Source organism: Rhineura floridana, chromosome 3 (assembly GCF_030035675.1).
Source record: "Rhineura floridana isolate rRhiFlo1 chromosome 3, rRhiFlo1.hap2, whole genome shotgun sequence".
Lineage (NCBI taxonomy): Eukaryota > Metazoa > Chordata > Lepidosauria > Squamata > Rhineuridae > Rhineura > Rhineura floridana.
Window position 1 is genome coordinate 218912034 of NC_084482.1, and position 10916 is coordinate 218922949.

The following is a 10916-nucleotide window of genomic DNA, read 5'->3' on the forward strand; positions in this document are numbered from 1 at the left end:
TGACCATCTCAGTATGTGTGAAAGGAAAGAAAAATGGGGGTGCAGAAAAGTGCAGCTGGTTAAATCAAGTTTTTCCAAAGGTAGTTGAGAAAGGCTTATGGGTGAAAGAGACTTTTTACTGGTAATTCATAGTTGTTTACTGTACTAACTGATCATCAGGATTCTGTATGTGGTTATAAGCTTGCATTAGTACAAGACAGATACTATTTGTATCTCTCTATTTCTTGTGTAGACAAAGGCTGCAGTCCTATTCTACTCACCTGACTGGGAATGATCCCCTTTGAATTTAACAGGACTTTCTTCTCAAAAGACATCGTTAGGGTTGTGCTATAAATCTAGTTTTCAGGCACAACTTCATTGTTCATAAATGGAATCCTATGGTAAGGAGATGGGGCATGTATTCCAAGGAATTCAAACAAAACAAAGCTAAAACACTAATTTCTTCCCTTCCCTTCTCAGATTAGTTATGGTTTTGTCTCCCACAACCTCAAAACTCAGTTCCCTTTTTTCTACCAGATGGTCCCAAAAGATGAATACCTGTACACAGGGATTGTCAGGTTGCTCCTGCATTTCAAATGGACCTGGATTGGTCTCTTTGCTCCAAACAATGACAATGGAGAAAGGTTCATGAGTTCTTTGTCACCTATACTCACCTCAAATGGCATTTGTGTGGCCATCTCACAAAGAATCCCAGAACTGATTGTGTCTAGAGTGCTAGTTTCCTCTGATTCACTTCTCACATGGACACAAGTCAACGTATTTGTTTACTATTCAGAGACTCGCTCTTTCTATGGTGGGATATTCCTTATAAATCAGATACTTACATGGCTGATAAAGCCCACTGAGGGGAAAGTCTGGATTACAACAGCTTTGTGGGACATCACCTCAACATTGTCTGACAGAAGATTACATTTCCAGCACAGCCATTCATTCTTTTCCTTCTTAATCCAGACAAAGGATTCTCTAAAACGTGACAACTTTGATGTGAGTCACATTGTTCCTTACTGGAGGAAAGCATTTCATTGTTTCTATTCAAAGCACTTGTTGTCCGTGAAACAACAGTACAGATGTGAACAGAGAGGGGATTTGCCCCTGGATATGATTGCACAAAGTTTGTCCCAAGACAACTACTTCATATACAGCAGTGTCCAAGCTGTAGCACATGCCTTAAATGCTGCTTATTCCTCCAGATCCAGGAGGATGTCTATGATGGGTGGAGGAGACAGGCTGGGACTTCAGAGGCTGCAGCCATGGCAGGTATTCCCTTTGCCAGCCCAGAGAGTACCCCTGACAGAAGCAAAAGTGTTTGATTATTTCAAAAGGGCTCTGTGGAGATCCCACCTCTGCCACAACAGTGTAGAGAACCCCTCAAATACTTCACAAATTATTTATTTAAGGGTTTTCAAGGGTTGTCTCACCCATTCAGTTTTGAAAAAGCTGTCACCTTTTACTTCTCTTCCTAACCCAGGGATTGAGAACCTTTTCTGACTGGCAGGCAAAATCTTAATCTCCCTGACCCCTGAAGAGCCACATTTGTGACATCATAGTTACTTCAGGTGATGCAGCGTTTTGAAGCCCTGGTTTTCAGACAATCAAACAGCTGCATGGGGCTGTTTGAAAGCCCTTTGTAAACATCCTCCCACTGCTGCTTAAGCCTCTGAAAATTGTATTTTGAGTTGGCAAAATCAGAGGTTTAAAGAGCAGCACAGGGCTGTTTGGGAAAGGGATTTCAAACAGTCCCATGCTGCCCTTTGACCCTATGTCTTTCAGACATTCAAACAGCAGCGCTGGGAGGGAGAAGGGGGTTCCATTAAATGGAAACAGCTTCCCCTTCCTTGAGCAAGGCGCTCTCCTACCGGCCATCAGCTTATGGGTGGTGGGATCACTACTTGCTCCAGTGAAAGAACAAATGGGAGGTCATTTTCATTGTTCCTTTGAAGCTCCAGTTGATCCACTCCAGCGGCTTCAGGGAATAAAAACGCCTGGGGAAAGCCTTGAGACATAACCCCACTAAGACAAAGCAGGAGTATTTGATTTGGTGACTAGCAGCCTCATTCCCAGAGTTGCTTAGGAATTCAGAAGATCAGTGCAGTTTTGGAAGGTTCAGCCTGCCGTATTGATAAAAAAAAATTGCACCCAACTGCATCCCAAACATAGACAAAATGTTACTCCTTGAGCTCAGGAACTGCCATGCAAGATTAGATTACAATGTCTTATGAGGTGTCCAAATGCAAAGCAAGCAAGCAGGTTTCTGAAATATATAGCAGAGTAGCAGTCTTGTACCCAGGTTTGCTCAGGAATTCTAAGAACCACAAAATCAGTGCAGCTCAGAATGATTCCATACACCATCTTGATTCAAAGTGGCATCCAATCGTATCCAAACCAGGGACGGGATCTGAAGTTGCCGTGGATTCGCCTGTCTCACTACCACACTGCCACTGCAGAGAAGGAGAAGGCAGGAAGGGAAGGGCCCCCAGGAAAAACAACAGAGCAGAGCCCTTGGTAACAGCCTCCCCAAGCAAGACCAGACTGTGGAGGAGGAGGAGGAGGAGGTGCCACACCATGGGGCAAGAGACAAGCTGCAGACTGGGATGGGCATCAAATCCACTTACTTACAAATGTGGGGGCGGGGTCAGAACTAAGTGGATATTCTCCCACCCCAGCCTGCGGCATATCTCTTCCTCTGTGGTGTGGCACTTCCTGTTCCTGTTCCTCTTTCTCCTCAGTCTGGCCCTGCTGGAGAAGCCATTGCCAAGGCATCCGCTCTACTCTACTTTTCAGTTGGAAAATCCCAAATTTTCTCTGCAATAAAATCCTATTGTTTGTGCTAGAAACTTTTTCTATAACGCCCCAAAAAGCAGGTCACTAGCAGCATGTCCATGATCTTGGGAACGTGCCACAAAAGGTGCACCTACTCTGATGTCCCGGATGTTACTTAGATGTTCACCGATACATTTTTTGAGTGGTCTTTTTGTTTTTCGTATATGCCTTTTTTATTTTATTTTTTGCATGGACATTCTATAGCATAGATTACATTAGGGCTGTTACAGGTGGAAAAATGACGAACGGTACCCACTGTTGTCACCAGGAGTAATGAAGGACAGGCACTTGTGAACATCTTTGCAATGTACACAGTCACCACAGAGGTGATGCCCTATGGATGCAGAAGCATCCTTCAGGACTGACTGCTGAGAGCCTAGAGAAAGGCTACTGTGTTTGGATTAAGGGACATTTTATCCCAAATGGGCAGTGCTTCAGTAACCTTTGTTCTGTCTGTGCCATTCTAGTTCCACATTTTTCTGAGGAACTTTGGGACTTACAATTCTTCCATGGATGGAGTGTATTTGGACGGGAAGGGGGAACTGGCAGCCAGCTTCGATATTTTGAACTGGGTGGTGTGGCCCAACGCTTCAGTTGCTTCAGTGAAGATTGGGAGTCTTGACGAAAGGTTCAGTATTGATGAGGATGCCATTGTGTGGCTCAGGGGGCTTAACCAGGTGAGGAAAGCCATGGGCTACAGATTTCAGATCGCAATCAAAAATACTCTGTTCAGGAAGGCTTCTTTGCCCATTACAGGTCCTTCAAGAGCCTTCAAAATCCAAATTGTCTCTTATTTTCAGGAACACCTGGTGAGCCTCTCACCCCACAGCACCAAAGATCAGTTCTCGTCCTTAGGAACATTATAGATGCTTGCTGGCATCAGTGTGCTTATTGCCATCCTCTACCAATGCTATACTAAAGTGACTCTGTTTGCCTGGTCTGTATGGCCCTCCCTTAAGGGATTTCCCTCAGTCTTAGGTTTTTCTTTGACACTTTCTGACCTCTGTCTGTTTAGTAAAGCGGTTCAGTTTTCACCTCTTCCTCCTCCAACTGGTCCCACAGTTCCCCCCCTGCAATCACAGTTATTCACTCAGCATGCTGCCACCTTCAGTCCCCTCTCCCTTCTCTCACCCAGCCATTCTTCTTCAGCCAAGCCTACCACCTCCTTCTCTTCCACTCTCACTCTCCCATTCGTGGTCACTTTCCTTCTAACCCAAGTACTCTCTTCTACCCACGCATCTTGCTTCCTTCAGCCTCTCCTTCTCTAACATATCCGCCTTTTCATTCTTCATCTTCCTCTCATTCTATCCAGCGGCGTCACTAGCAGGAGTGCGAGGGGGTGCAGACCTCCGGCACGCGCCCTCCCAGGGGCATGGACAGGGGCGGCTGGTCTCGCACGCACGTGCTCCAGGCTGATGGTGGAAGGCCCGTCCAGGCTTCACCGCCAGCGAGCGGGCACTTGCTTTTGGCGCGCACCGGACCGGGTGCCAGGGGGCCCTTGGAGAGCCCCCAAATCTTGTGCTGAGCATGCACGTGCACGTGAGGCCAGCCACCCCCATCCATGCCCCTGGGAGGGCACGCACAGGAGGGGCACCCAGCCGGAGAAGCATGCCTGGGAATGCTGGCACGCCTCCCTCACCCTGCCGATGCTGCTCCCGGTCTCTCCCGCCCACCTGCGTGCCTCCGAGGAGGACCCGGAGCACTTCTCGGCTCCTTTGCTGGGCAATGGCATGGGGCAGGGCGGCTCTGGGTGTCACCCCCCTCATGGTGTCACCCAGGAGCGATCCACACACCCCGCACCCTGGTAGTGACACCCCTGATTCTATCACACTTTTCCCTGCAAAAGCACAGGCTCCACCCCTCTCACTCTCAAAATCACATCCAGAACAGCAGCTCTGCACCCATCTCATTCTGCTGCTCATGGGTTGCTTCATCACAGCTCGCTTCTCTGCCTGTCGGCTTTTTCCATGCTCGGAAATTTGCCCACTTATGCCACTGCCTACTGATTGATCTCCCTGTTGAACTGGCTTTGTCACTGTTCTTAACTTGTTCATTTACTTCTTGTTGTTGTGTGCCACTCAGGGACAAGCTGCAAAGTTGCCTCCTGCCTCTTCAAAATGTCTTTCAGGATACACCAAATACCAATGAAATCTAAACGATTTCATAGTAAGTCAAATAGACTTGTATAGTGTTACTCCAAAAGCTATAATTTTTAGATTTCATATTCCTTGACCCATTACAGTGGACCTTGACACGAGAACCATTGCACCCTGGGAGACCAGCCTCCCTGTATACTCAGAGTTGTTGGTTACAGGCACAAACACAAATGTCTGGTTCCACATATGTTAAATCAAAATTCCAAACTTTAGCATCTTCAGAATTAACACTTATCAGATGTGCCATTCTCGCAGCTCTATAGCCTTTTTGAAGTACAAGAGATAGGGATATGTTCTCCCAAGTACAGGATCTTTGCATTAAGTACTTCACCATAAGAACCAGATTTGTACAGTTATGACAGGATGTTTACACTGAGCACCCTGTGAACAGGAAGATTAACTTAATGTATGCATCTAACACTTGGTGCAACCAGGACCCCAGCCCTTGCACTTGAAAGCACATTCCAGGATGTTCTTTGTTCTCCACTAGTTATGTAGGCTCTGCCCCTGACTTCCCCTCCCAAGTTACATGAGGGGGGAAAGGTGCTTAGGAGCAGGATTCTAGGGAGTCACCATTCACCTTTGGGCCTCCATAAACTCATCCATGCTACACATCACAGCACAGTACAGGACAACCAGACCAAGGAAGGATGAGATCTCTCATGTCTAGCTCTTGGTTACATTGTGAGTGGAGCTTTACTCCTGAGCTTGATATAAAGCCTCATTCCTGAGTTTGCATCTCAACATTTCTACAGGAAATGTATTATTCTGATATTTTTATTTCTCTGCTTTTTATTCTCTTAGATATAAGTCTCTGCAATCTTGGACATGAGTAGCACTTTTAGTTTCTAGAGATCTATCAACTGAATGAATGCATTTTAGCTAGATGTTTCACTTTTACCGTAAATGAATGCAACATTTTTCCTATTTCTCCTTTGAATAAAATGTACCTTTGTTTTATCTTTTCTGTACTTTCTTGTTGGGTAGTGGTGGATCACACACATATAAGGGCAATGTGCAGTTTTAACACCAGTAAAAGGTCCCATTAGCTCTAAACAGAATGAAATTCAACAGGGATAAATGCAAAGTTCTACACTTAGGAAAAAGAAACCAAATGCACAGTTATAAGATGGGGGATACTTGGCTTAGCAGTACGACATGTGAGAAGGATCTTGGAATTGTTGTTGATCACAAGCTGAATATGAGCCAACAGTGTGATGTGGCTGCAAAAAAGGCAAAAGCTATATTAGGCTGCATTAATAGAAGTATAGTTTCCAAATTGCGTGAAGTACTAGTTCCCCTCTATTCAGCACTGATTAGGCCTCATCTTGAATACTGCGTCCAGTTCTGGTCTCCACACTTCAAGAAGGATGCAGACAGACTGGAATGGGTTCAGAGGAGGGCAACAAAGATGATCAGGGGACTGGAAACAAAGCCCTATGAGGAGAGACTGAAAGAACTGGACATGTTTAGCCTGGAGAAGAGAAGACTGAGGGGAGATATGATAGCACTCTTCAAGTACATGAAAGGTTGTCACATAGAGGAGGGCCGGGATCTCTTCTCGATCATCCCAGAATGCAGGACACGGAATAATGGGCTCAAGTTGCAGGAAGCCAAATTTCGACTGGACATCAGGAAAAATTTCCTAACTGTTAGTGCCATACGACAATGGAACCAATGACCTAGAGAGGTAGTGGGCTCTTCAGCACTGGAGGCATTCAAGAGGCAGCTGGACAGCCATCTGTTGGGAATGCTTTGATTTGGATCCCTGCATTGAGCAGGGGGTTGGACTAGATGGCCTTATAGGCCCCTTCCAACTCTACTATTCTATGATTCTAAATAAGTGTTGAGTCACTTGTAGTATGCATACATCTGACGGACTCACTCATATACTTGCTTTTTACAGTAGTCAGACATGCTTTATTGTTTATTCATATTTGTATTTAGTAAAGTTTCATAGAACTGTAGAGTCGGAAGGGGTCTCTAAGGCCATTGAGTTCAACTCCTTGCTCAATTCAGAAATCTAAATTAAAGCATGCCCAACAGATGGCTGTCCTGCTGCCTCTTGAATGCCTCTAGTGTTGGAGAGCCCACCACCTCCCTAGGTCATTGCTTCCATTGTTGTACCACTTTAACAATTAGGAAGTTTTCCTGATGTTCAGTCAAAATCTGGCTTCCTGTAACTTGAGCCCATTATTCTTCCATGTCCTGCACTCTGGGATGATCGAGAAGAGATCCTGGCCCTCTTTTGTGTGACAACCTTTCATGTGTTTGAACAGTGCTATTATATCTCCCCTCAAGTCTTCTCTTCTCAAGGCTAAACATAACCAGTTCTTTCAGTCTCTCCTCATAGGGCTTTGTTTCCAGTCCCCTGTTCATCCTCATTGCCATTCTCTGTATTGAGAGTTAATATGGTACGTGTAGATGTTTATTGTTCAATAAGTGATGATGATGATCAAAAACTCTGATTTAGTAGTTTTGTGGGGGGGGGTTAAGGAAACCCACGTGCTCTAATAATTTGAGTACTGAAAGAGGACCCTTATTTGATCAGAGACTGAAATTAGTTTACAAAATATATTAAATATATATCAGTGGAAGCCTCGGGAATGCAGTTTATGAAAGATGATTGGCCATTCTGAGAACAGATGCTGGATTAGATGGGCCTTTGGTCTGATACAGTAGAACTTTTTTTACTTGGGGAGAAATTGCAGTCATTCAGTAGTGAAAGCAGAAGGAGAGGACTAGTTGTGTCCTTTCCATGTCTCCGTACTGTAACTTTCAGATACACCCCAACACTTTTTCTTTCATGTTCTTTCTCTATATGGTTAGAATTTGCCTCATTCAAGGTGCACCAGAAGCTGCCCCCCTGGGTACGTCAAGGTGATTCAAGAAGGAGAGCCTGTTTGCTGCTACGCTTGTGGTCCATGTCCCAAAGGGACCATCTCCATTCAGGAAGGTAAGGGATTTAAGAAGTAAAGGAAGCCCTTGGGGAACAGGACATAAACTCATAATCATAGGATAAATTTTCTGTAAGGCTGCTTTGTTTTAAGAAACTCTAAACTTCAATCCTTTGATTTTGGATATTAAAAATAAACCAACTAACTTCTCAAAGAATGATCTGGATGGATGGATGGATGGATGGATGGATGGATGGATGGATGGATGGATGGATGGATGGATGGATGGATGGATGGATGGATGGATGGATGGATGGATGGATGGATGGATGGATGGATTGTGTGAGGTAAAGCATCAGGCAAGATAACAGTTTGTGTAATGTCCCACCAAATCACAGAGGCAGATGTGTTGTTTTTAAATGCTTTTATTGGCTTGGAGCTCTATTTTTGTTTTAATGATGCTGTTTCTATTTGTGTGGTATACTGCTGAAGAGATTTTTGGAATATTGATTGGATTACAAATGCTTTTAATTAATTCATTAACATAATTCAAAATAGTATTGGTGGGGGAAACTGATTCCACATTCACAAAATTCTGGGTCTTGGGTATAATCTGCCACCCCAAACCATCTTTTATGGAATCTATGCTAATATAGATAAAACTAATATTGATGAACTATAGTTATGGCAACAATGAAGTCACTCTTGCTCATTGCAGATGCAGACCATTGTACCAGATGTCCAGGAGATCAGCATTCAAACAAGGACCGTGATCAATGTGTCCCCAAAATTATCACCTTCCTGGTTTATGAAGAACCTTTGGGGGTCCTCCTTGCTTCCTTTGCTCTCATTTTGTCTTTAACCACAGTCTTACTGTTAGGAATCTTCATTAAATTCCTGGAAACTCCAATAGTCAAAGCCAACAACCGAGACCTCTCCTTCATCCTCCTCGTCTCCCTCCTGCTCTCCTTTTTGTCCTCCTTCCTCTTCATTGGCCAGCCAAGGAAAGCCTCCTGCCTTCTCAGACAAATGGCCTTCAGCACCATCTTCTCAGTTGCCATTTCTTCTGTGCTGGCAAAAACCATCACTGTGGTGCTGGCCTTCCTGGCCACAAAGCCAGGGAACAGGGTGAGGAGATGGCTGGGGAAAGGTTTGGCAAACACCGTTGTTATTTCTGGTTCCAGTGTTCAAGTTGTCATCTGTACCATCTGGCTGGGGAACTCTCCCCCATTCCCAGACTCTGATATGCACTCCCAGCCTGGAGAGATCATCCTGCAATGCAACGAAGGATCTGTTGCCATGTTTTATGGTTCCCTCGGTTACATGGGCTTCCTGGCTGCCATCTGCTTCACGGTGGCTTTCCTAGCCAGGAAGCTGCCCGGGGCCTTCAATGAAGCCAAGGTGATCACTTTCAGCATGCTGGTCTTCTGCAGTGTTTGGGTCTCCTTTGTGCCCACCTACCTGAGCACCAAGGGGAAATACATGGTAGCCGTGCAGGTCTTCTCTATCTTGGCCTCCAGTGCTGGGCTACTGGGCTGTATTTTCATCACCAAGTGCTACATTATTATTTTGAGACCTGATCTGAATACAAAGGAGCTTCTAACAACAAAAACAAAAGATGGCTTCTGATCTTAAAATATTATTTTCAGTGTTGACAATTGATATCTAGTTAATAATGAAACCCACATACTTGTTATATGAAGGTATTTCCTTACACACTTTATATTTAAATCACATCTAAAGCACATTTTTCTTCAAAAGAATCCTGGAAACTGTAGTTAACCACACATAGAGCTACAGTTGCCAGCACCCTGTCGTACAATTCCAGGGACTCTTAGGGGGCTGTTTTAAATGTATAGTGTGGACACAGCCTAGGACTCCCGTCCACATAAATGACCAATGATTGAAATAAATGCACAATGACTGAAATGACCACAGGCCATGAGTTCAATATTTTACATGCATTGCTTTATCAGAGCCTGATTCCCACTAGATACCTGATCAACCACACTGGCTTTTATGGAGTGAATCCTCATGTGTGGTCACCCAAACTGGTTTTGCAGTTTTATTTTCTTGCAGATATTGAGCAATTGGGGCATGATTGTGACTCCACACATAGTTTGCAAAGAACCATTGTTGCCAGTCCAACGTTGCCCCTGTTTCAAGCGTGTTGCAAGCTGTCTCACCAAATCCACAACAAGATCTCTCTTCCACTGCCTCTACCCCTTAATAGGCTATTCTTTGTGCTGCACAAATGACTCTGGCCTACAGTAAGCCTGTTAAAACTGATATCTAAAGAAGTGCCTTTCTATTCTTACTTTCAGAATGGTCTCATTTTCTTTGGAAAGGTGCTCACCTCTTTCAAATATCCCCTCCCTGAAATCTTTTAGATAGGAGAGAAGCTTTATGAGTGCACTTGTATTTGTGCAGGTGGTGCTTTGCTGATTCACCACATTGTTCTTTAAACCACTAAATAGACTTGTCATCTGACCTGGCATAAGGCAACTTCGTCCGTTCCTAAAACTTCCTGTTAGCTTATGATTGCCTGACAAATATTTCTGTGGAATCATAAAGCTTGTGTGTTCACTCCTACCACCACATAAGCTATGGAAATATATATTTTAATAATATGTTATTTTTCCAGAAAAGGCACTAGAGGATGTACCATCCCTTCTGAGACTTCTCAGAAATCACCTGGTGCATTTTCTGCAAGAGGGCAAGGAAGCATCCTTCAGGTGATGGGAGAGTGGGCAAAACCAGAGAAAGGTAGAAGAAAACAGATGTTTTATTGGAGTTCAAGGAGGAATGGCGGGGCCCGGACGTACTGGTGGGTCACCACCCAGGGCTCGTCAAGCAAGGAGGGATGTTTTTATCCACATCCTTGGCTGGGGGGCTGCAGCCTATGGCTGTTGACATACCCAGGGGTCTGGGAGGGGGTGTTACCCTACCAGAGGTAGTTTTAGCCTCACCTGCCCAAACAGGTTTAATTCGGTTAATCTGTTGATTTGGTCTGCAGGTTCTCCAAATATATTGTTATATTTTA

General features: G+C 44.6%; 1 protein-coding gene across 1 annotated transcript; it reads left to right on the forward strand.

Moving 5' to 3' along the window:
- Positions 1–516: 516 nt before the first annotated feature.
- Positions 517–9502, forward strand: LOC133378990 (vomeronasal type-2 receptor 26-like). The gene is made up of 3 exons (XM_061613603.1): positions 517–1257; positions 7806–7932; positions 8592–9502. Exons 1-3 carry the CDS (start codon positions 517–519, stop codon positions 9500–9502), a joined length of 1779 nt encoding a protein of 592 aa, XP_061469587.1.
- Positions 9503–10916: the final 1414 nt, after the last annotated feature.